At 38.6% G+C, this 27,878-nt stretch overlaps 1 protein-coding gene across 2 annotated transcripts in view; it reads left to right on the top strand.

Annotated features, from left to right (window-relative positions):
• The window catches only part of inpp5a (inositol polyphosphate-5-phosphatase A), a 160,837-nt gene that overhangs the window by 90,446 nt on the left and 42,513 nt on the right, over positions 1-27,878 (top strand). For both annotated transcript variants that reach the window (XM_058049722.2, XM_058049729.2), the window contains exon 9: positions 10,003-10,087. In XM_058049722.2, coding sequence (XP_057905705.2) covers positions 10,003-10,087 — 85 coding nt within the window. The remainder of the gene's footprint in view (positions 1-10,002; positions 10,088-27,878) is intronic.

Here is a 27,878-nt window from a genome sequence, read left to right as displayed (position 1 = left end):
TCATCGGAGAAGAGTTTTACATTACAACTGTGAAATCGTGGCATAAAACCTCCTTTTGTGGCCGGCCATTATTTTGGCACAAATATAGTCCATTGTCACAGAGCTGAAGTTAATTTGATCAACATTGGGGACATTTAACGTTTTTGTTCGCTGAAAAGGCTTGTTTCATGCTCATTTTCGGCCCATTGAAACGCAGTGATTGGCAGAAAAATAATGTTGCCTTCAACAATTCAAAGCAATTAGTTTCCCATGGGGAGGCAGTGGGCCACACTGGCTACCACACAGCGATGCTTTGTCATTTTATGGACGCTCATCAGTCAACTGTCACGGTGTCTCAAAGAGCCCTACAACCTAAATGTTTCCCTTTCGGCTTTTCCCAGAACAACAGGCTGAAAGAGCAGAGAAAGGCCGGCTAGTCTTCAGCCAATAGACATTTGGAGGAGCCAGAGGGTGGACTGGATAATCGCAGGGAGATCCTCCAGAAAGCCGGGATGAATTTATTAACGTGGCTGGCGTGGGGAGGGGGGTTATTTTCATGTATGTATTTGGCCAAATCTGAATTATGCTACCAATATCTACACACGCTGATGTAGGATATTTATGTCGGGTAATTTCTCTAATGCATTTACGGAATCCAAAGCATCCACATGCGGTGGAAAAAATATTAGAGCACCCCCACGCAAACGTTGTTTCTCCCTACAAGAATCTGCGTTTAACAGTAGATTCCACTTTTATTGACCAGTTCCGCGATTCTGTCTGCAAATTGGACAGCCCGATGAGTCGTTGAACATTGCGCCATTTTTAAATTAAGTGATTGCTGCTTCATGGTTGCTTCAAGTCCAGAAATATTGAAAAACAAGTTCTACTGCATGTAGTATTATGGTCACAAGGTTTTCTGTAGCTGGGATAGGCTCCAGCTTGCATACTGTAGAACACGGATGTATGGATAATGTCATCTTGCGGTAATTGATCCGAGATAGAATAGACTACAGTCGTTCCTTGCCATGCTGCGGTCCAAATTTTGTGGCTTAACGTAATTAATTACTTTTTTTGCAATTGAATTTTTGAATTTTTTGCAAAAAAAAATGTAATGTAATTATTTTTTTTGCAATAGAATTTTTGAATTAGAATTTTTTGCAAAAAAAGTAATGTAATTAATTTTTTTGTAATTGAATTTTTGAATTTTTATTTTTTGCAATGTTTTTGCAAAAACGTTATGTAATTCATATTTTTGCAATTGAATTTTTGAATTTGAATTTTTTGCAAAAAAAGTAATGTAATTAATTTTTTGTAATTGAATTTTTGAATTTAAATTTTGCAATTTTTTGCAAAAAAGTTATGTAATTAATATTTTTGCAATTGAATTTTTTTATTTAAATTTTTTGCAATTTTTTGCAAAAAAAGTTATGTAATTAATTAATTAATATGGCCTATTATTAGTGTATGAAATAAACACATTTGAATTTGAATTTTTTGCAAAAAAATGTAATGTAATTAATTTTTTTTGCAATTGAATTTTTGAATTAGAATTTTTTGCAAAAGAAGTAATGTAATTAATTTTTTTGTAATTGAATTTTTGAATTTAAATTTTTTGCAATTTTTTGCAAAAAAGTTATGTAATTAATATTTTTTACAATTGAATTTTTTAATTTACATTTTTTTGCAATTTTTTTTGCAAAAAAAGTTATGTAATTAATTAATTAATATGGCCTATTATTAGTGTATGAAATAAACACATTTCAGCAAATTGTACGTATTATTGGCCACCTAAATGTAGCTTATCAAGCATAAAATGGCTAAATAAAAAATTACAAATATAAGGCATTCAGAATGCATTCAACAATACGACATGTAGTATTCTACTCTGGTCTCTAGGTGTTACATTAATTCGACAATAGCGAACAGGAAGTCCAGAAAAGACAAAAAAAAAACAAAACAAAGAGGTCTCCTAATCCTTGTTGCTTATTTTGTGTTATTATGTCTACTGTATTGAGTAATACCAGTGTAAAGTTGACTATAGGGGTGTTATTTCTTATCTAGAGGGCTCTAATGTTAAATAATCTAGACGGTTTCAAACAGGTTTTCTATGTTCTGACTTCAAAAATATTGAACGTATATTCGAATGTATCAAATTTTGAAGAAATTCGCTTATCACGGCTGGGTCTGAAACCAATTAACCAATTAATAAGATGCGAGGGTGGGAAGGGAATCGGTAGCGTTGTCCGAATCGGCAGAGCGCATGGTCGTCATGCTTAAACGATACACACGCCTCCAGGTAGGTGGCGGCAGTAATCAAACAAATCAACAGGCTCCTTCGTCAAGACAGTAGAAGAAGTACAAAGGAGACAATGAGGAAGTACATACATAGTAGTTTTTGGATTTTACCATAAATACAGTACCGTAGGTCCTCCCCATTTAAGGGAATCGAGTCCATAGTCTCCGCCTATTTTCAAGCGTGACTCCCAGCATGTTGAGATTGTGCGTCTATCGCTGGAATTGACTTATTCCCTAACCTCTGTGTGACCGTCACAGCATCCCCACGCCCCACACACTGCGAGGTGTGGGGCGTTGCGGGGGAAGCTGTGTGCTGCGAACACGGGGACGTGGGGAAGGCCGTTCCGCTGTGTCAAAGGCCCTGTCAGGGCCGCCCCCTGACCTATTGAGAAAGACGGCGGCGGGCACATTCTTCACAATGTTAACATTCTGGCCAATTCTCAACATTTACTTACAATGGATGACTGCACACAACCCGGCTATTGTGTGCAAAGTTGAATCTGCCTGCCCCAAATTATGGTAAGTCATCTTGTCAATATCGTCATGACATCGCCCCCCGGTTGCACCCTCTTAATCCCATATTGGCTGTCTATTACTGCCCAGTTTAGCTGTCAATCACTGCTTATAATCCAGGTGGAAGTCAGTGAGGAGTAAATGCTGACAGAATGGAGAGAGAGAAAAATGATTTTATATAAGTACTATATTACTTTTTATATATGTACTGGCCACTTTTTCAGTGTTTTTCGGATGTCTTGACTTGACTCGGCGTCTTCGTGTATGACTGTTGGATCAATTTAGATTCAGAGTAAGAGAATGCCGGTGGTTTAAGGAGCCTGGGAGCAGAGTCGGGGGGCCGTGTTATAAATTAGCGTCTGACCCCTGTCTTTGTGTGGCCCCCCGAAGAAGGCCCTACCAAGGCCCCGGCCCAAACCTCAGTGAGAACGGTCCTTGTGAAGAGGCTCTTTCAGGGGTGTCACGGCAGGTTTATAGACTGTGTAAAGGAGTGCGTCTTTGTGCTGCAATGTCACTGACACTGTTACAGTTTGCCTGAATGAACTGTGATGACGAGGCTAATGGGGGCCCCCGGCTCAGGGTGAGGGTCAGCCGGCGGGGGTCGGGGAGTTCTCTGGACCCCCCATTCGCAGAGAGCCTTTTCACACCCAGTAGCTGTAGCTAATGTTGCAATTCTTCGCTTGCCGCACAAAAGGCTGAGGAAAAAAAAAAAGTCAACTTTCACACCAGAGGGTCAGCGTGAGTGCTTTAGGAAACGATCGTGTAAACAGAATGTTACCTTCTGACCTGTGGCTGATACCTTAGAACAGCAGACAAAGCGGGCCGGCTTTGGGTATTAGACATGGCTGTTAGCGGGATAAAGCTACAGGACGGGGCCTTGAAAGACCCCGAAACGTACATATCGACGGCCGCTTTCCTCGTCGTGTCTTTACCGACTCATGCTTGTCATTTGTCGTCAGATGGGGTGCAGATAACTGAAAATGAACTCCAACCACACTTTTTTTTTTTTTTTGTAGCAGAAGGCAAATGAGTTCTCGCACCTTCGACAACCTAAGCAAACTGTTTTACTGCCCTCTGTTTAGGATAAAAGTACTGAGGTTAGCTGTGGTCTCTTCGCACCAGGATGTCAGGCTATTAACCCTTAGATGCATAAGTGGGTCAAAAATGACCCGGTCAGGTTGTTTTTCTTGAAATATCTTTGTAATTACATTTTTTTATCATTTCATATTCCAGGTATTCCTAAAAAAACATGTTTTTGATATCATGCCATTCACATTTTTAACTTACCTTTTATACATTTTAAGAAATTTTAGTTTTTGTGTTACTACCCCAACCTTCCATAAGTGGGTCAAAAATGACCCGGTCAGGTTGTTTTCTTGAAATATCTTTGTAATGAAAATTTTTTATCATTTCATATTCCAGGTATTCCTCAAAAAACACGTTTTTGATATCATGTCGTTCACATTTTTAACTTTTATACATTTTAAGAATGTTTTGTTTTTGTGTTACTACCCCAACCTTCCATAAGTGGGTCAAAAATGACCCGGTCAGGTTGTTTTCTTGATGACAATTTTTTATCATTTCATATTCCAGGTATTCCTAAAAAAAACATGTTTTTGATATCATGTCATTCACATTTTTAACTTTTCTTTTATACATTTTAAGAAATTTTTGTTTTTGTGTTACTACCCCAACCTTCCATAAGTGGGTCAAAAATGACCCAGTCAGGTTGTTTTCTTGAAATATCTTTGTAATGAATTTTTTTATCATTTCATATTCCAGGTATTCAATCAAAAAACATATTTTTGATATCATGCCATTCACATTTTTAACTTACCTTTATGTAACACACAATGGATCCTCACATTTTCTATTGTTGTATGGGGTCATTTTCTTTTTCGAAGATGGAAAAAAGTGAAAAATGAAGATGTTTCTAACATGAAATCATTCTTGTGTGGTCCTAAATATAATACTAAATATCATACAAGTGATTATTCCTAACCAAAATGGCAAAATTGGCATAAAAAGGCATTGATTCTGGTATGGGTGATTTTTGACCCACTTATGGAAGAGCGAAGGGTCCAGTCACTCGTGCATGTAAGGGTTAAGAACACCATTCCCGTTTTTAATGTTTAAAAGGGTGTGTTTCGACTAAAGGAATCTCACAAAAACATACTTGTTGCATTTTTTTGCCTTATACATGAAAATAAATTATTTTTATTTTTATTTTTATTTTTATTTTTATTTTTATTTTTATTTTTATTTTTATTTTTATTTTTATTTTTATTTTTATTTTTATTTTTATTTTTAGTATTTTTATTAAATAATTGTAAGTTGCAGCCATAGTACCAAGCACAAGCTAAACAGTCCGTCTTTTTTTTTTTTATTAACATATAACATTTGTAATATTGTACTGCATGTGTTCGTGAATTAGCATTATGGGAGTAATTGAGTTTCTCTTCTGTTTTTAAAATCAATTTGAGTTACATTTTCCGTTTGGCATACAATATTGCATGTTGTGTTTTTATACTCAATGTATTCTTAATATATTTTATATTAGCTTGCTAATACATAGAAAGAGGAACCACGGTCAGCTCCGGCGCCCTGTCCATGATGTCATCAGCAGTTGACTTTGTAGTTCTTTGCTAACTAAGACAGTTATGCAACAAGTCTCAAAAACATTAACACGAAACACGGTTTTCAAATTTTACAATTCTAGATTTACATGCAGAAATCAGGAGTTGGGTAAAAAGTCAACCAACATGCTGCCACTGCGTCATATTTTGTCATATTTTGCTTGTCTTCCTGCTACCCACTTGACTCCTCCTGGAAGCGTCATTTCATTTTAATATCATGTAATGTAAAAGTTATGGCTGTACTTCTTGTCTTATTCCGTCACCTATGCCTCACGGAGAGGAAGTGACCGCGCATTACAACACAGACCCACCACCAAGAAGTGGCCCCTCGCTTTACGACCCCATAAATATATTGTTATCCGGGCCTGGGAAGTTCATGGCTAGATTTATCTGCACTATTAGTATAAGGATAGAGAGCCAAGCATTTGGGCTCGTTAATTACACAGGAGATCCGTCTATGTTAGCATTCATTTCCATGGAGAAAAAAACTACCAAGGTATTGGACTTAATCATTTTTCAATGATGAGGCTTTTTCTCACACATTTGTCATGTTTACTGTCTGTTTGTTTGTATTTGGAGTCCATTATGAACTTTGGGTCGCTCTGAAACAAATCGGCAAAGGCAGTTTGCTGGATTCTGGGAATCTCCGTATCTGTTTACGCTTGAGGTCAATGCTTTCTCCTCGTTAGTTCAAAGTCAATTCACTTCAAAACTGACAAGCGTTGCCATCAAAGCAGGTTATCAAACAAAGTGATCAAGATCTTCTAATTCAATTGGCGTGTCAGCTGAGTATTAACTGTTTGAATTGAGTTTGTGTTTACTTCACTTTGTATGAAGAAAAGAAGCCTGATCCCAGTACGGGACGGCATGGTGATGGGAACTGTGGTCGCCGAGCTGCTGCATGGACTTCATTCAAACATCCGAACATATGCATTGTTGCATATGTGGTTAATTAGCTCCAGACACCGCCGTGATGAGTGAATTTCGTGAAGTAGGATTCCATTCTTCCTTACTTATAGATTTTTTTTTTTTGCTTTGACTTTAAGAATCCTGTTTGCAGCCTTTTAACTCCATTTGTAGAGCCCTCCAGACATGAAATAACACCCCTACAGTCACCTTTACCCTCCTATGACGCAATATAGTAGACAGCATTACAGAAAATAAGCAATTTAAGACTAATGCTTGTGAAGTAGGATTCCACCCATCCATCCATTTTCTGTACCACCTATTCTCACGAGGGTCACAGGCATGCTGGAGCCTATCCCAGCTGTCTTCCTTACTTATAAATAGATTTTTTTTGCTTTGACTTTAAGAATCCTGTTTGCAGCCTTCTAACTCCATTTTTAGAGCCCTCTAGACATGGAATAACACCCCTACAGTCACCTTTACCCTCATATGACCCAATATGACAGAAAATAAGCAATTTAAGACTAATGCTTGTGAAGTAGGATTCCACCCATCCATCCATTTTTTGTACCGCCTATCCTCACGAGGGTCTCGGGCATGCTGGAGCCTATCCCAGTTGTATTCCTTACTTATAAATAGATTTTTTTTGTTTTGCTTTGACCTTAGGAATCCTGTTTACAGCCTTCTAACTCCATTTGTAGAGCCCTCTAGACATGAAATAACACCCCTACAGTCACCTTTACCCTCATATGACCCAATATGACAGAAAATAAGCAATTTAAGACTAATGCTTGTGAAGTAGGATTCCACCCATCCATCCATTTTTTGTACCGCCTATCCTCACGAGGGTCTCGGGCATGCTGGAGCCTATCCCAGTTGTATTCCCTACTTATAAATAGATTTTTTTTTGCTTTGATTTTAAGAATCCTGTTTGCAGCCTTCTAACTCCATTTGTAGAGCCCTCCAGACATGAAATAACACCCCTACAGTCACCTTTACCCTCCGATGACGCAATATAGAAGACAGCATTACAGAAAATAAGCAATTTAAGACTAATACTTGTAAAGTAGGATTCCACCCGTCCATCCATTTTCTGTACCGCCTTTCCTCACGAGGGTCTCGGGCATGCTGGAGCCTATCCCAGTTGTATTCCTTACTTATAAATAGATTTTTTTGTTTTGCTTTGACCTTAGGAATCCTGTTTGCAGCCTTCTAACTCAATTTTTAGAGCCCTCCAGACATGAAATAACACCCCTACAGTCACCTTTACCCTCATATGACCCAATATAGTAGACAGCATGACAGAAAATAAGCAATTTAAGACTAATACTTGTAAAGTAGGATTCCACCCGTCCATCCATTTTCTGTACCGCCTTTCCTCACGAGGGTCTCGGGCATGCTGGAGCCTATCCCAGCTGTCTTCTTTACTTATAAAAAAATATATATAAATATATATAAAACCTTAGGAATCCTGTTTACAGCCTTCTAACTCCATTTGTAGAGCCCTCCAGACATGAAATAACACCCCTACAGTCACCTTTACCCTCCTATGACGCAATATAGAAGACAGCATTACAGAAAATAAGCAATTTAAGACTAATGCTTGTGAAGTAGGATTCCACCCATCCATCCATTTTTTGTACCGCCTATTCTCACAAGGGTCTCGGTCATGCTGGAGCCTATCCCAGCTGTATTCCTTACTTATAGATTTTTGTTTTTGCTTTGACTTTAGGAATCCTGTTTACAGCCTTCTAACTCCATTTGTAGAGCCCTCTAGACATGAAATAACACCCCTACAGTCAACGAGCCAACTGTTGGCTGTTTTCCTTTGAACTGCAAGCTAAAATTCGGGTTCAGAGTTTCCATTTACTGGCAGGCATTGGCGAGGACAGCTATTTCGGGGAGTGTGTTTACGTCAACAAATGAATACTATCGTTTTTACACTCTAGCGAACCGTATCAAATCGTTCCGTTTATCTAGATCGATTCGTATCGAATCGTTCACCACAGAAATTTACAGCCGTACTTAGACTAAAACTTCTATATATCTGTGTTTAATTGTGATTAACTTTGGGTTAACTATGGACCAAATATTTCAATCAATCGACAGCCCGAGTTTTGACTCATAGGCCGTATTCAACCACGAAAAAGTTTGATTGATTAATAAATATATTTTCCAGTGAAGCTGCGGAACGTGACGGACGAGGTGACAAGGAACCATGAAACTTGCAGATTTTTGTCATCTGCTGGTGGTCCAGGAACATCTACTGTACTGAAGTTACTTCTAACAAGTTACTTCTAACTGTACTAACAAGAGAGGTGAAAATATTAAAAGCACGTATCTTTGATGCTACACATATTGTTAATGTTAGTGTCAGTAAAAATGATTGTTTCCTTTTTCTTTTTATCACGTCTGCTCTTAAAAGGTTTCTTTCAAAGTAATTACAGTGGATTTGAGCTCTATAAATTTACCTCGCAGTTATGAGTCAGATTGAATTATTTCTATTATATCATATTTCTCTTGTCTTCCATCTTTCAATGTTAACCGTATTTTATGCCCCGATACACGGAGAATGCTTTGACATCCAGCCTGACAAGAAAAGCATCTTGGGGGGTGGAATCATCAGAGTAATCAGACCACAAGGTGGTGCTGTGACCTTCACCTTTTTCCACTGAGGGCCACATACTGAAAAATGAAATATTTTGTAAAGCAACATATGTACATATGCTAAGAAGTTTTATACATATATATCAAGAAAAAGCTGGTATTTTAATTTTTATTAAATTTTGTAGCTATTTTAGCTTTAAATAAATAAATTATTTTAAATTTAAATTTTCTTCTCTTAATTCTGACTTTATTTCCATAATATTATGTATGTATTTTCCCACACATTAGACTGCAACTTTATGTATTGTTTTGTTATTGTCTCATAATATTTAAACATTTTAAAAAATATATATATTTTTTTTATTTAATATTTTAACTTTGTGCCATTAAAATAATATATTTTTCATCATATTACAACATAATTACATTGTTCCCAAAGCAGCCTGAAATAAGTGGAACTTATTTAAACACTCTCAAAGTTCAAATTTTGAAATTATTAAATGACTCGTGCAATTCACACTTCTGACGTTTCGTTCGGCTGTAGCGTTTTTGTATTCTTGTTAAAACATATTGCTCCCGTTGTACTATGTTACTCCTCCTTGTAGTCCTCCATGAACTGGCAATTCATTTACAGTAGGGTGGAATTGAACTCGGGTCTCCTAGCTGTGAGGCCTGCGTTCTAACCACTCGTCCACCGTGTAGCCCCATGCTGTTTTGTTGTAAAAAAAAAAAATGTAAATTCAAAATTACACTTTGTCATGAATGTATCTATATGATAAAATATGAATTTCATAATTCTTAAAGGAAAACTGCACTTTTTGGGGAATTTTAGGATTGACGGTCCTTTGACGGACATAACGGGTCACACCTATTTCAACTATAAATTCTCATGACACGTATAGTTAGCTCCATCATGCTAGCTGTTCTCCCGTCGTACAGCACAGAAACGGGATAAACGTGAAAAATGTTTTTCTTCCATATTTCTGGTGCCTTCCAGCCAACATGTCCTCCCGTTCAACATTCCGGCCTGTCAGCTCATTCAGCTGCTTGTGTCGATGTTTTGCAGGATCACGGACCAGCGGTATGAAAAGTTGCCATATTTCGTCTTTGGGGATTTTAACTTCAGGTTGGACTCCAAGCAGGTCATTGAGGTGAGCGTTCTCGTATTGTGTTTAACGTGTACGTCGTTAACATACACAACAGGCTAATTGCATGATATGATTCTGTCTTATGTGAAATATAGAGCATCTGTCTAATAATATACTTAATATGATGTAATGTAACTCGCTATTGTTGTTCCCCAAAGCGTGTGTGTGCGTGTACGAGCGAGATAAAGAGCACAATCTCCAGTAGTAAAAGAGCTTTAGTAGGCCCACTGTCTGCTTAGAGTTATGGCTCATTAAAGGCTCCACTGTGGATGGTCCAGCTGTGTTTGCTAACCGAGCCTCCAAGTGCATTGTTATGTTATGCCGCCATTCACTGCTCTTTCTCGCTCCCTTCCTTTCTTGCACCCTCCCTTCCTTCTCCTTTTCTCGGTGCAAATGAGGGCAAGGTGGTGCAGTCAAGAGGGGGTTAGCGGCATAACAAGTCATAAAGGCACAACGCAGACTCCGGGTGTCCATAACAGAGTGGGAGAGCTCCTTGTCGCTCCATGCTCTCCCTCCTCCTCGGCACAATGGCTGTGGAATCAGTGGGCCTGTTCAAGGTGTGGGCATTGTTGGTTTCAACCAGAAGCCCATTCATGACAGAAAGGAGGAGGGGACGCTTTCTGGATGGATGTGGTTTTGCTCAAATGGCTTAGGAAGGACTTCACTCTGTGTGGCACACATGGAAAAAGCCTTTTGTAGTGTCATCATCCGGCCGCTAGGAGGCCTTGAGATCCTTTGGTGCTCAGTCAAGTGGGCATAAAGTCACATGTTGCTACTTTAGCCTCCATCTGGGCCGTTGATTGATCTCCTTAAAGTTTGTGAAGTGCATTTGGTTTTGGTTTTGTAATTAGGTTACACCGACTCACAGATCATGTGGATGTGGGTTTCTTTGGGGATAACAAATCCGAGGCAAGGATTCCCAAAGGACAAACAGGGATGGGCCAATTTACATCATATATGTCTGTGATAAAGGACACTCATTCCACCATATTAATATTAACAGTATCGAACCAGCTATAACCAGCTATTATTTTCTTAATCGATGAATTTGAATCTTAATTAATTTGAATAATCTGTTAGACCCTAGACCAGGGGTCTCAAACTCAATTTACCTGGGGGCCACTGGAGCTAGGGTCTGGGCAAGGCTGGGCCGCATCAGGTTTTCCCATAAAAAAACAAAAACGCATTTATTAAAAACAGAAAAATATTTTATAATATTTTTTTCAGTGCTTTGGTTCCGTTTTTCTACAATAAAAGCTCTGATAAAACATTCCACTGTTCTCAAATATCTTAATTTTTATTTTTCTGCACAAAATATGAAAAATAAATAAACAAATCAAGAATAAAGAAAATCAATCAATCAGTAATAAATAAATATAATAATAATAATAATACAGCAAATAATAAAAATTTAAGAAACCACATATAGTTGGTGGGTAGACAAATGTTTTTTTTCAGATTAAAATGAACAAAGCATTATTAGAGCCCTGTAGACATGACAAAACACGACTATAGTCACATTTATACTCTTTTTATTTACAACATATTGCGCAACTGCAGGGTCTTGAGACACATGCTAACTCGCAAACTAGACAGCTAGCGACCTAAACGGTAGCCTTCAAGTTATTTCCTTTCAACTTAAATAGCTAAAAACTTACCACTTCCACACGGACAGGGAGGATAACTATTAACAGTTATTTAATCTTTAACATGAACATGAATCAAACGTAATAATTTTTTCTGGGTACATGATACCATACAGCATCCGTATCAAACTAACATTAAACATTCATATCAAGGTGGGGGCCTCAAACTAGTGTCCTGCGGGCCACATATGGCCCGCGGGCCGCGTGTTTGAGACCCCTGCCCAAATCAATATGAACCAAAAAACGGTTTGTGGTCCACAACATTCCAGAAAAGAGGCAAAAATGTCCGTCTGTTTGTTTTCCAAAGTCAAAGCTGACAGATTGATGTGTGCTCTATGCAAATGTAAACACTTAAAGTAACTTCTTAAGCATGTTTAAAACAAACAAAAAAAAAGTTATTCTTCAAAGCACACAGAATATTGTTATTTTAGATGAAATAACACAAATAATTCCAGGTGATCTGTTCAAGACCAATATTCAAACCAATATTACATGATAATGAATAAACTGGTCATAAATAGGTATGAAGTATGTGTGAAATGTGCCAGTTCGCAAATGTTCAAATGTATGGCATTTCCATGAAGTAGCCATGAATGCAGCATAAATGCAGCGTATCAAAGCACGCATCAGCGCGTCTCATTCACATGAATGGGTTAACCTTTCCCCCACCTTTTAGTGCAAGTCAGGGGGAATTTTCAAGTATTTTCTGCAGCTTCTTAGATCTTCCTTGTGAGGCTCTGTTAATAAGTGAACATAATGCCCAAAGCGATGTCTTCTGGTCAGCAATTCCCTCTCCCACACTATCAGCTCAGCTGCTTCTTTTTTTACTTTATTTCCCCTTTCAGGCTTGTTTTCTATAACTTGCAAATACAGGAATAAAAGAATAAATGCTGTTAGGTGGCATCTTGTGCTTTCCAAGTTTGTAATTTATGGTAATGGTAATGGTAATGGTTTTATTTCATTTCAACATGCATTAGATTCCAATTGAGTGCATCCCATAATCAGTTCCCAGTTCCACATGTCCAAAAGGAGTAGGAAGAAGCAAAGCTTATTAAATCCTACCCCTCCATCTGGTACTTTTACAATCAGTAACTGTTACATTTGTTCACTTCCTGCTTTCTTAATATAGTTTTTTTTTAAATTTTATTTTTGTCACGTACCGAAGTACGAGGTGATATGACCATACAAGAACATAATCGGTACCATAGTAACTGTCAATAGTAATGTTTGTCAAACACATTGGATATTCTGTATAGATTTGAAAGTAGGGCTATTATTACTTTTACTTTGTGTTTTAGAAAAAAAACACGATATCAACACATCAGCTATGACTTTAAAAACGTTTAGATTGACATGTTTGCCTCTTTTTTCAAATGGTGCGGACCACTAACTGTGTTTAGTTCACATTGATTTCGTCCGTCTTGGACCTAACCGATATAGTTAAAGTTTTTATTTGTAATGTACTTATTTACTTTTGTTTATTTATTTGTTTATTTTTAATTTTTAATTTTTAATTTTTTATTTTAATTTTTTATTTTTTATTTTTTATTTTTTATTTTTTTTTTAATTTTAAATTTTAAATTTTTATTTTTTTTATTTTTTATTTTTTATTTTTATTTTTTATTTTTTATTTTTTATTTTTTATTTTTTATTTTTTATTTTTTATTTTTTATTTTTTATTTTTTATTTTTTATTTTTTATTTTTTATTTTTTATTTTTTATTTTTTATTTTTTATTTTTTATTTTTTATTTTTACTCTTAGCCTGATGTTGCTAACTCTCCTCTAGCGTGTCCTCTGTTGTCCATGCTGCTCTGTGGTAGGTAAGCACAAACCCACTCCTTGTCTCTACCACTCTGACATGCTGTTTGAGTGCGGTGGGGGTCACGACCCCTTTTCCAGGGATGTGTAAGGCTCGCATCCTTGTGTGTCCATCTCTGCCCCCCCCCCCCGCTGCTCTTTTCTTATGCACCTTGGTGCTCCATTCGCATACACACACACCGAAACCAATTTAAGACCAAATGACTCTGATTGATTCGCCCATTTTAAGTTGAGGGAGGGGGAGGATGGAAGTTGTGTTGTGTACGAATATACTTAGAAACACATCATTTCTCTCCATCTTAATGATTGTTCCTCAAACATACTCACCGTTTAGCAGCTCAAGAAGACAAGAACCCAAGAAAAGGCCGATGATGTCATCCATCCGCCATTAAAGGAGTCTCCCAGCTCCAAATAAACCCGTCCGACGCGGCAATCAACTTGTCTGATTTAACCGCGACCTGCGTATTAGCGCAAGGCGGAGCTGTGATGTCACCAATAAACAAATGGGTTGCAACCTTGGCACGGGATGCAACTCCGATCCGGTCGGCCATTTTAAGGCCTTTAATGACGATTAATGTCAACAGGACAATTAGTGCACATCCACCAAAGTGTTTAACTGTAGATGGGCCGGCGGCGGATCGATTCCCCCGTGCTTATCTGAAGATTGATTCTGACACAGAGAGGCCGGCTCTCGTTCTCTCCGTCTCATTTCCCGTCTCCATTGCGGCTAATAGAAACGTGTTGTGCAGATGGGGCGGCTGTTTTTCGGTATTAAGTGGATAAAAGCAAGGAAAGCACTACTTGTTAGAGCGCTAAGGCTTTCCAGACTATCCGCAGAGTCACCGACAACAACAAAATACTCCAATACGTTTCTCTCCGGCTGCACTTCTCTGCCTCATTGTGGTTTACTTGACTGGAGACAAGCATTAGACACCCCCCTGTCACCCAGCCTTACATGTGGGTGGGTGAACGGAACAGGGGATATTTTCAAACGCATCATTGTGTACAGAAACAGAGGTGGCTTTGCAAAGCGGCCGGCTTGTTATTGTCACAGGGTAAATTCCAGGTGGCAAATTCCTGGCATGGTTGTGCGGCGGGATCAGTAACCAAAGACAGCAGCCCCCCACCACCCCCTTTTCTCCCCAGCCCGGGCAACCCTATTAATTGTGTCCGACAGAGGGAATTGGTTTCAATTGACCTCCATTCAGCGGCCCTTTGACTGGCAGACAAAGGACACAGCCACGTGGAGACTAATGTTAGGGCTGAGCAGCCTGGAGGCCATCCAGACCCACCGACCCTCCTGTCCCGTGGGGTCTGCTCCAGCTTTGGCTTGATCATGCTTTGCAACAGTGCTGATGAAACGGGAACCAGCAACGGAAGTGTTTTTGAAGCCGTTTCTTCAAAGTTCTTGAGGTTTCTCTCTGTAGGTCCTTTTCGGTCATTCTGTTCGTTGATGGTTTTTTTTGTTTTTTTTGCCGATTAATCTGAAGGTTGTTGTTTTAATTAATTGAGGAATCGGTTAGGCCCAAGACGGACCAAATCAATGTGAACTAAACACAGTTAGTGGTCCGCACCATTTGAGAAAAGAGGCAAACATGTCAACCCAAACGTTTTTAAAGTCATAGCTGATGTGTGGATATCGTGTTTTTTTTCTAAAACACAAAGATAATAGCCCTACTTTCAAATCGATAAAGACTGTCCGATGTGTTTGACAAAGATGACTATTATTATTATTATTATTGTATGGTCATATCACCTCGTGACAAAAAAAAAATAATAACTGTATTAGGAAAGCAGTGAACAAATGTAACAGTTACTGATTGTACTATAGTAAGTGACAAAAATAAAATAAATAAATAAAATTAAATAAATAAAAATAAAAAAATGAATAAAATTAAAATAAATAACAAAATAAAAATATCATAAATAAATAAATAAATTATTTAAAAATAAAAACTTAAACTATATTAGGAAAGCAGGAAGTGAACAAATGTAACATGTGGAACTGGGAACTGATTATGGGATGCACTTGTAATCTGATGCATGTTCAAATGAAATTAAACCATTACCATTACCATTACCATTACCATTACCATTACCATTACCATTACCAAAGATTAGGCATTGTTTCAATTTGAACAATTCAGATTCCGACTTACTAGCTAATGCTAGCGTTTACGTCAGGTAAAGTCCACATCTTCAATCGGCCAACGTATTCACAGTTTATAGTATCATTTGTTTGCTGCTTCAATGTTGGCATATGAGCGACATCATTTATTTTTTTGCCCACCGGGTTGGTTGAAAGTCAAGTCTAGACCGTTCAAAACGTGGCACCATGAATTCGGAAGTGTGCATCCATCTTCATTTTTTGCACAATTTCAGCCAAACTAGCAGACAGAGTTTTTGACCACCCACCCATCGCTATATTTGAGGCTAAAATTTGAGAATATTTACACGTTTTAAAAAAATAAAAACGATTAATCCAACACCAAAACAATTCTTGATTAGTTAGATAATCGATTGATTAATTGTTGCAGTGCTAGAGTAATCCATACTGAACAAAACTTGATAGAAAACTTGATAATACAGTTTCTAAGGAGGTCACAAAGTTGCTGTGCTTTTTCGTTCTGATTAAAGCGGAAACGTCCAAGGTCAAAGACGGTACTGTCACGGCAGTCAACTTCCTGTTTGTCCCGCCTTCTAAACAACTCTTGTCATTGCACGCTGTCTTCCTGCTCCGTTTCAGCTTCATTGGAGACTAAATCGTACTGAAAATCAAAAGAAGATGCATTTTGTAAAAAGACTAAAGAAAAGACTAAAGACTGAATACATATTAATGTCAACATTTCATTTTCTTCTTTTTATATTTAGCTTTTTTGCTCTATTTTTTTAATTTTTTTTGTTTTGGACATTGTGTTTTGGACACCCCTGTTCTAGCCTGTCCATAGATTTGAATGTGAATGGGTGTTTGTCTATTTGTTCCCAATGGCTACTGTATTATTGTTAATAATATATTATTATAATATATATTATAATATATTATTGTTAATAAGACAGTAGATCCTCATTTGTTGCATGCTTATATTCCAGGAAAATTGAAAATTGTAATTATTAGATTCAGTTCCGGAACCCTCCCCTTCTCTCTTCAATTGCCAATGTACACCTGAATAACATGTATGGGTACTCACCATGACTGAATAATTGACGATCCATGATTCCATGAATGACTTATGATCATATATAAATAGCATTCACGAGCTCAATCAAACGTTTATCTCTCAGCACACAAATATGGTGCGTTCACAGACCGACAAACAAATGTGGGATGTGCTGCACGGTATCGATATGTGCCGATACTTCACGATCAGCTCCGCCCATCACTCGCGATCCATATCCGGAGAAAACTTAGACTTGTAGTATATTTAAAATCCCTCCTAATTAAACGTAATAGAACGTAAATGTAATATCAAATCAGCACCGCCTGTCTTTTTTTCCTGGAACTGCATGGGGACAGACCGGGCATCAATCTTCCGTCCTTTTGTCCCGTGTCCTTTCTGTTGCTTGAGTAGCATGAAATTAAAGGTGGGGCCCTTGACGAGCCCCCCCCCACCCCCCTTTCCTAATGAATGCTGTAAAATGCCTTATAATGACGGGCTAACGTGATGGATCGTTCATTTTTCACACGGTGAAATGATTCACACAGCAACGGAGAACAATGAACACGTTCATAAATGTAAACAGCATGTTTTGAAATGCATTGATCAAGTGTGGGGGGGAGGGGGGGGGGGTCATGGCTAATTTGATGTATATATACTGCAAGTGTCAGTTTAATGAGCGTACGTCCGCCACACATAGACTTATCAGACTTAGCTGTAATATTAGCTACATGTTCATTAACTGGTTTATGGCCGTCGGCGTGGCCGTTGAACCCAGTCTGGGTAAATAATTTCTACCAGTAACGGGTAAGCAATTTTCCCTTTTAGCCTGTCTGTGACGAGCACGTGTGTAACACGCCAGCTATAAATCAAAAGCCGGCAAGTGTAATTAAGTGTACACTAGATTAGTCAGGCTAATTAATTTCGGGGGCCATCCATCCATTAACCAGTCGGCCAGCACTGATTGGGCGTCTATTCTATGGACCCCGCCCCTCCCCAACACTTGATGTCCCTCGATTCTTAATATAAAACCCACAGTTCTAGATACATTGCATATAGTACTTCCTCACACACTGGGCATTAGATTTTTCAATACTTAATAATTGTTTATTTTTCAAAATAACCGAGTTGATTAATCATGTCCGAAAACAATTGAGGCGACACGGAATGCATTGTTGATTTAATCTCCACTAGTTTATGAAGTAGAACAACATGGCTAAGCAACATGCATGATGACCTCAGATAACGACTGTCAGTCATCTGCTTTGGGCAAAATACTGTACATAAACTGTATATTTGTATATGTATGGTTTAAGTAGTTTTTTTATTATTTTAAATGAATTAATGAATTAGCTATGGATGAAAATGAAATTAGTCTCTAGGCCAGGGGTCTCAAACTCAATTTACCTGGGGGCCACTGGAGCTAGGGTCTGGGCAAGGTTGGGCCACATCAGATTTTCCAAAAAAAACAAAACTTATTAAAAACAGAAAAATATACAAATTTTTTCAGTGCTTTGGTTCCGATTTTCTACAATAAAAGCTCTGATAAAACATTCCATTGTTGTCAAATATCTTAATTTTTATTTTTCTGCACAAAATAAGTTGAAAAATAATAAACAAATCAAGAATAAAGAAAATCAATCAATCAGTAATAAATAAATATAATAATAATAATAAAAACTTAAGAAACCACATATAGTTGGTGGGTAGACAAATGATTTTTTTCAGATTAAAATGAACAAAGCATTATTAGAGCCCTGTAGACATGACAAAACACGACTATAGTCACATTTATACTCTTTTTATTTACAACATATTGCGCAACTGCAGGGTCTTGAGACACATGCTAACTCGCAAACTAGAGAGCTAGCGACCTAAACGGTAGCCTTCAAGTTATTTCCTTTCAACTTAAATAGCCAAAAACTTACCACTTCCACACGGATAGGGAGGATAACTATTAACAGTTATTTAACCTTTAACATGAACATGAATCAAACGTAATCATTTTTTCTGGGTACATGATACCATACAGCATCCATATCAAACTTGCACTAACATTAAACTTTCATATCAAGGCGGGGGCCTCAAACTAGTGTCCTGCGGGCCACATTTGGCCCGCGGGCCGCGTGTTTGAGACCCCTGCTCTAGGCAGTGTTCTACTGAGTCGCTGTGAGGTCAAACCGGGGGGAAATATATTAGAGCATTCTTTCGATGCTTTGTTTTAGCCGCCAAATGAGTAGTTAGCATGTAAGGCGGCCATCTTGACACCATCTCAATTGTTCCAATGTAGTTAACCGCGCCCGTTTCATGCACCGTGCAAGTTAAGTAGGGTTATTCGCACCTGCTATTTGACCCACGCTTGTTTATAGCCTCATAGTTGACGCCCGCACGGGGAGGGGGGGGGTTGTAACAATACAATGAAGGCATATTATCCAGCTAGAACAGTCCAATCTATCACAATGAGGAACCATTCTAACACAGATAACCCATCTGGATATAGAGGGAGACGATTCCCTCCAGACAACACTGTCTGTTCTTCCTCTCCTTTCTGGGTTTGCTTTTCATGCTAATGATTACAGCGCTGAAGACACAGGGAAAAGATGAGTCGAGCTCCGAGGGCGTTTGCAGCTTTGATGGAAGTGATGTCCATATCATTAAAACGCTGGCAAAGCGAGAACAAGCAATGGCTTCTGTTCGTCTCGCTCATTAACAACAGGCCGTTTGAGCCCGGCACCGGCCATTGCCTATGCCTATTGCCATTGTCTCCTCGGAGGCGTGGGCCTCTGTGACTGGCAGCTGGGAACACCATGCCAACAGCAAGATGGTGTGACCTACCAAGCCGGGGATGAGCGCAGAGCCTGGCACTAACGGGGCCTGGGAGGGACCCTGGGTTGGGCCCAGTTGGCAAATAGCGCCGTGTTTACCAGATACGGACAGTTACAGTAGAAATACAGTACATATGTACTGTATATAGCCTTTTACAGGGTACATAACCAGTCTGTACCCTGAGATCTTGCTAGTGAGTTAATATGAGGCATTATAGAAATACTTCATATATTGCATTTAGAGCCTTAATATTGCACGTGGAGGTTGATCAGATATTGCACAGAGAATGGAGTCTGGAGTAACTATACTGAATATAAAAACAAAATATTGCAGTGTCAGTGTGAATCCTGGAGTTCTGGCCGTGGTTCAGAATCATGTGTCATTTTATAGTTGTTTATTTATCTTTGACAGCAGTATGACTGCTTTCATTTTGGTTTTTCACACTTTAAAAAAAAAAAATGACATAAAAAATCTGACATAAAAAATTGGACAAAATTAAAAATTAAAAATTAAAAATTAAAAATTAAAAATTAAAAATTAAAAATTAAAAATTAAAAATTAAAAATTAAAAATTATTAAAAATTTAAAATTAATAATTATTAAAAATTAAAAATTAAAAATTAAAAATTAAAAATTAAAAAACAATAATAACCCAGAGAACCTTTTATCTAGATATGGGTATTGATGCTTGAACACAACACAATCCTGCAGCTAGGTGGCAGGAGGCCTCAAACTAATCAAACAGGATAGCTGCATGCTCAACCAACCCGGTATTCATTTATTTTAAGCATTGGAATACCGGTGCCAGCAACTTATACAGTAGTTTGTACAGATACATGAATAAATAAATATCAAGCATGACAGAAAAACCTATACGTGTCCAAGTATTTAACCCTTAGATGCACGAGTGACTGGACCCTACACTCTTCCAGAAGTGGGTCAGAAATCACCCATACTAGAATCAATGCCTTTTTATGCCAATTTTGCCATTTTGGTTAGGAATAATCACTTGTATGATATTTAGTATTATATTTAGGACCACACAAGAATGATTTCATGTTTAGAAAAATCTTCATTTTTCACTTTTTTCCATTTTTGAAAAAGAAAATGACCCCATACAACAATAGAAAATGTGAGGATCCATTGTGTGTTACATAAAGGTAAGTTAAAAATGTGAACGGCATGATATCAAAAATATGTTTTTTGAGGAATACCTGGAATATGAAATGATAACAATTTTTCATTACAAAGATATTTCAAGAAAACAACCTGACCGGGTCATTTTTGACCCACTTATGGAAGGTTGGGGTAGTAACACAAAAACAAAAATTTCTTAAAATGTATAAAAGGTAAGTTAAAAATGTGAATGGCATGATATCAAAAACATGTTTTTTTAGGAATACCTGGAATATGAAATAATAAAATTTTTCATTACAAAGATATTTCAAGATAACAACTTGACCGGGTCATTTTTGACCCACTTATGGAAGGTTGGGGTAGTAACACAAAAACTAAAATTTCTTAAAATGTATAAAAGGTAAGTTAAAAATGTGAATGTCATGATATCAAAAACGTGTTTTTTGAGGAATACCTAGAATATGAAATGGTAAAAAATTTTCATTACAAAGATATTTCAAGAAAACAACCTGACCGGGTCATTTTTGACCCACTTATGGAAGGTTGGGGTAGTAACACAAAAAATACAATTTCTTAAAATGTATAAAAGGCAAGTTAAAAATGTGAACGGCATGATATCAAAAACATGTTTTTTTGAGGAATACCTGGAAAAAATTTTATTACGAAGATATTTCAAGAAAACAACCTGACCGGGTCATTTTTGACCCACTTATGGAAGGTTGGGGTAGTAACACAAAAACAAAAAAATATTTAAATGTATAAAAGGTAAGTTAAAAATATGAATGGCATGATATCAAAAACGTGTTTTTTGAGGAATACCTGGAATATGAAATGGTAAAAAATTTTCATTACAAAGATATTTCAAGAAAACAACCTGACCGGGTCATTTTTGACCCACTTATGGAAGGTTGGGGTAGTAACACAAAAAATAAAATTTCTTAAAATGTATAAAAGGCAAGTTAAAAATGTGAACGGCATGATATCAAAAACATGTTTTTTGAGGATTACCTGGAAAAAATTTTATTACGAAGATATTTCAAGAAAACAACCTGACCGGGTCATTTTTGCCCCATTTATGGAAGGTTGGGGTAGTAACACAAAAACCAAAATTTTTTAAAATCTATAAAAGATGAGTTAAAAATGTGAATGGCATGATATGAAAAACATGTTTTTTGAGGAATACCTGGAATATGAAATGATAAAATTTTTTTCATTCCAAAGATATTTCAAGAAAACAACCTGACCGGGTCATTTTTGACCCACTCATGCATCTAAGTGTTAAAGTTTGAGCAGATTTGAAATCAGGTATTTCTTGTTGTCACGTTTTCTTGATCATCAATCGGCTGCCAAAATAACGTGTTGACTGTGGGGGCTGTGCGCCATGCATTGCCATCCCCGGCATTGTAATCATTTGACTTTGCTCTTATGCATATGCAATGAAGCAGTCTGTAAAAGAAAGGCTACACATGGCTGCTCACTCAAGTCTGTCACAATTCCTCTTCAAAACTTTCAGCTCACGGCTTTTAATGGCTTGAATTCAAGACCGCAGATAATAATAGCAGTAATGAATAAATTGTCTCTCATTGTAATATCAGAATTGTCAATTCCACGGCGTTGTGTCCCGGTGTGTACGCTACTGTCATCGCAGTAGCGGAGGGCTGCGTTCCAGCGGTAAAGTCGGCGTTGGCACCGCAAGCTTTTAAAAAAGCTCAGCCCGCTGACATTAAGTTACCAAGCCGCACTCCCACCTGCACACAACCATCCCATCATATTTAAGAGCGTCCATTAACGGCCACATTTGGAATTCATGGGCTTTTAGTCCTCCTCGTGTGATTTATCCGTGATGGACGTATCGCCCAGCCCTTCCAGGGAGCTGCTCCCATTTTTGTCTTAGTGGAGGCCCAAAACAATGCATTTCAGGCCCATTTCTCCTAAAGGGCCTCCCTTTTCGCCGGGGCCGGCCTAACATCTGTTTGTGGCCAGAGCCAGGCGGGACCGAAGCACAGTGGGCCTCAGTCACCCCCTTCCCCTCTCCCTGGGGGTCTTTGTTCCCGATTTCATGCTATCAGAGCGGCAGCATGTTTTCCTGCGCAGAGCTGTCAGGAGCATAAAAGGCCCTGAGTGGGGTCACATCAAGAGGGATGGGCATGAAAAATTGGTAAAATGTATCACAAAGCCCACCCACTAGATGGTTGCCTAGCGCTCTGTTGCGGGGTGTCAACATCCCACCCCTCTTCCAGTTCCTCTTTCCCTTTTCCTCCACTGAATTACCCCTCTTTCTCACCCGGGAAGACGAGCCCATCGTTAAGATGAAATGATGCAAACAAATTAAAGGGTGGTGCTCAGATAAGTCGGGTCTTTGTGCGTGAGAATGGACTTTTATGCCTCACTGGGGTCTTCGCCTCTTTTACACTGGAAAAAGATGGCTGCTCGCCTCGCTGTCTGCAACCAACTGTTTGATAGCGACGCAATTAAGAGAAGAAAAACAGGAGATCTCTCGTGACATTTGCGATAAGAGTGGCTGTTGTTGTGATTTTTACATAAACATGCACAAATAGTCATCCCGCACCACTTCTATCATGGCTTTTCATAAATATAATAATAAATTATCCTGTTTTCTGGGTGAATTTACTATTTCACTTATTATACATTTTAATTTTTAATTCATAAAAATGAATTAAATAAACTAAAATGCAAATATAAGGCATTCAGAAGACACATTCAAAGACATTACGATGATATGTAGTATTCTATAATGTTCAGCGAGACACACAAACACCAGACTTGACGGCCCGAACAACAGGCTTTTATTGCACAATAATAATTCCCAATGAAAATTCCCTGAATAAAAACACCGGCTCCACCCGCCAATCTAAAACTCAACTCTGAACCCACAGGTTTTATTTGGCTTATTTAGTCTTATTGTGTATACCACAAGTTTAAAGGCGACTATAGGGGTGTTATTTCATACCTAGAGGGCTCTAATAATTTAAAAACTAGGGATGCTTCAATCAGGGTTTTATGCTGCCGATTCTGATACCAATCCTCATGAGCGATATTGACCGATACCTACATGAATCACGCGGATTTACTGTAGATATGACCATTTATTAATGTGTCATTGGCCAGGGGCGCCATTAGACAAATCCGAGGGGTCATACTTTGTATTATTTGACACAAACCTGAATTTAATTTGATGGATGTTTTAGAGGTGTAACATCTGAATGAAACAGTTTGTTCCAAATATTGACAGTTTTTTTTTTTTTTCCAAATCAGCTGAATGGTGTCACCATCACAAGGCTGGACCGCCATGTTTATGTTCATGAAACAACCACACACAAATAACGTTTTGTGGACAAAAGACATAAGTAGTATGACAACAATACAGCTTTAAAAGTTAGTACTTACCTCCATGAACATGATAGCCACTTCCCCGTGGGGCAAAAACAAGCTCAGTACTAACCGCTGTGGTAAGAAGTCACATTCGGAGTTCAAAGACGAGAAGCGAGACGGATAACTTAGACCGCTAACTAGCTAGCAGTCAAGCTAGCGTCCTATAGTGACAGCTTGGCACAATGTGTAAACAAATATGCAAGATAACGACGATAATTTTGATAACGGAGTGATCAAACACGCTGGCACATTACAGGACAAAGTGCGTCCCTTGTTGGTTTAAAAAAATAAAAATTCTGGTCTTATTTGAACGTCATTTATCCGCATATGTCGATTATGTGTTTTTGTTTTTGTTTTTTTTTTTACAAAAATCAGCTGATATTGATCAATGACCGATCAATCAGAGCATCCCTTGTTAAAAGCGTGTATTTAGAAGGTCGTTAACAGGCTTTAAAACAAAAATGTAACATTTATGAATAAGGACTCTGGGTGTGGAACCAATGATTTGCGGCAAACAAGGATTACTTTATGAACCCCCAGTTTAACGCCGCGTATACACACGTCAGGTGTCGGCTACATCGCCGATAACGCGTAATCGCCATCAGACTTGTTTTCACGGAACAACGCTAGATCTTTAGCAATTGTTTGATGCTGATGCTCGCCCAATGGCAGAGTAATGAACCCACCGGACTCTGCATTCTTATTGGATCGTCACTAATCAGAGAGTGCCTCATCGATATCCAGTAATTGACTCAGCCGCAACAGATTGCCTCACTATCTGTTTCCTTTAATTGATTCCCATCTCGGGCAATGGAGGAATAGGTGAATTAAAGGAGTGCAATGTTTTTGAAGTGCTTAGTAAGTGTTTATACTCCATCAATAGTGATTCTCTCGGCTATATTTAAATACGATTCAATGACTGCGGCACAGTCGGTCATGAATTTGTTTTCTCATTAAGGGGACAAATGTTCTTTTTAAGGCGGCTTTGTTAAAAAGAAAACATGAATGGCGCTTGGGCTGCTGGCGACTCTCTCCGATAACAAAGCTTCCTTTCAGAAACGCAGCACAAATGCAGCTAAATGAATTCAAATGGCCGCCGCATTAAGGTGGCTATTGAGTAATCTTTGCATGTATGGTCGTATTGAGAGCCTGAAGAGGAGCGGGTACGTTAAACAGTCTTGCCGACATCTGCCGCGGTTGGTTTCAAAATGCTGACTATATACTAAGCGGCAGGGGAGGTATCCCCAATGAAATCTCTCATTAGCTTTTCTTTGTACAGGTGGTAATGTGTCAAGGGCCCGGATCGGAGACAATGTCCGCCTCTTAGCGGGTCTAATGCTCCACAGAAGAAGAACCCAGCCTCCTTTTACTGCCGCTACTTTACACACAAGACGGAGTCACAATGAAGCATCTGGTGGCTTTTTCCTGTGTGTGGAAAGCTTTTTTTTTTTCTATTGTGTTTGTCAGCATGAATGTCTGAAGTAGAGGCTTCACTACGGGTGTGATTTCACTTATCGTGGACGACGGGGTTAACTTAGGAGTACGAGTTCACTCCGTGCAAGTGTGCGGTGTTAAATTTTAAAATAGTGTTAACTTTGGATGGGTTGTGTATCTTTATATATATATGTGTGTGTGTGTGTGTGTGTACGTGAAACCCCCCACTCGCTGGAGGTCGGCGGGGTCAAAGTGATGAATTTTTATAGGCCTGTTCCCTGTGTTTCAGCCCTGTCTCTTTCTCTACGCGCTGCACTGCCTCTCAAAGACATCCATGCTGGGCAATTTGTCCTGCGGGGCCCTGCAGAATGGGGCAGCAGAGAAGTTAAATACCGGGGGGGAACACACACACACACACACACACACACACACACAAAACATACACATACATTGAGTTTCTCTCACACACTCACAAACCCCTTGGTCCTGTTGTCTGGAATGATTTGTGGCCTGTCTATTATCTATTCCAAGAGGACAAATGCTTTGGGCCGGATTCTGAAGTTAAAAACCCGAATGGCAGCCCTCATTGTTTTTAGAGAAGTTTCCCAGATGTTCTAATGCACAAGATAAATAGGGATTCTCACTATCTCACAAGCCCTTTTTACCGCTCTTAAAGCTCGTTTTTGACGAGGGCGTGGCAGGTTAGCGGACCTCCTGCGGCGCGTCCAACGGGGTTCACAGGAAAAGCGGAGAGTTACTGCGTCGCTCGCGGTCCAGGGTGACGGCGGGTAGCCTTACCAGGGTCAACAGTTGACCAGCGGGTCACGCTCGGGCTAGCTTTACTGTTCATAATGTGTCCACTCTCACCTCGCCGTTTGAATCACAATGTTTGTCAGTGATGAATCTTTGTTTGGAAGCATTAAATTAGCCTGCCACGGCGGCGGTGAGAAGAGTGGATGACTCTGGCTGGCGTCCAGTCCTGCCGGGTGGGGAGAGTTGCGGCTGATTTACTAGCGTTTGGATGTAATAGCTCGCTGTAAAGCAGAAGGCCAAATTTGTTGTTGCCCGCTTTGAATACCCTCCATCTTTCCTCGCTCGTGCGGACGCGGCGATCATGCATGCGGGATCGGTATGATGAACGACCGCAAACGGAGGAAGAGCGATCAGAGTGCTAAGCAATTCGCGTTGAACCTGCCAGCGCCGTTGGCACACCTTAACTCAGCTGGCAAGCGCCGTCGTGTGTGGCGGCGAGGAAATAATGGCGCATTGTGACGATGGCGCTGGCCTTGCCGACATGGAGGAGAGCCTCTGTTCCTGACTTTGCTAATGAAGAATGAATAGTTAGCTCATTGTCTCGCTTATGCTACACAGTCCGGTGCAGGACTTTCTAGCTAAGTGGCCTTTAAATATCATTTAAATATACAATATAACCTCACTTTTCACAGGTGTGGGGTTCCACGCCTGCTAGGAAATGGCGTTCTGTGAGTAAATGACGCTATGGATGCAATTTGAAATTATTTTCTTAGTTGATTAATTGAGTCATTAGTTGGCCCCGAGATGAACCAAATCAATATTAGCCAAAAAGAAAGAGACAAAAATGTCCATCACTGTTTTTTCAAGGTAATGGTAATGGTAATGGTAATGGTAATGGTAATGGTAATGGTAATGGTAATGGTAATGGTAATGGTAATGGTAATGGTAATGGTTTTATTTCATTTGAACATGCATCAGATTCCAATTGAATGCATCCCATAATCAGTTCCCAGTTCCACATGTCCAAAAGGAGTAGGAAGAAGCAAAGCTTATTAAATCCTACCCCTCCATCTGGTACTTTTACAATCAGTAACTGTTACATTTGTTCACTTCCTGCTTTCCTAATATAGTTGACGTTTTTTAAATATTTTTTGTATTTGGTTTGTTTTAATTTTTAATTTTTAATTTTTAATTTTTAATTTTTAATTTTTAATTTTTAATTTTTAATTTTTAATTTTTAATTTTTAATTTTTAATTTTTAATTTTTAATTTTTAATTATGACTCTTCATCCTTGTATTTAGCAAACATCAACTGCTTGTCTAAAGTCAAAGCTCATTAATCATTGATTAATCATTCTTTCGTCGATTAATTGTTGCAGCTTTAATTGTTATGCCCGCAAAATCTTTGGTTTTAACACATGGTTTCCATGCCTCCCAAATCATCCTGCTAGCTTGACTTTGGCGGTTTCCTCCAATTTTGGATCAACATTTGCAATTAAAGGGGCTGTTTGACTTATTGCTTTGAGTTACATCCAATTCCAGAACTCTATCTCTTTAATTGCTCAACGCGTTTACATCACCGCAATCCCTGAGGTTAGATTGTGATTGTCTCACTGAAAATATGGTGCATT

Source organism: Doryrhamphus excisus, linkage group LG10, assembly GCF_037039965.1.
Source record: "Doryrhamphus excisus strain RoL-2023G ecotype Guam linkage group LG10, RoL_Dexc_Guam_v1.1, whole genome shotgun sequence".
NCBI lineage: Eukaryota > Metazoa > Chordata > Actinopteri > Syngnathiformes > Syngnathidae > Doryrhamphus > Doryrhamphus excisus.
Note: the sequence above shows the minus strand (reverse complement) of the source record. Positions and strands in the feature narration are given on the sequence as shown.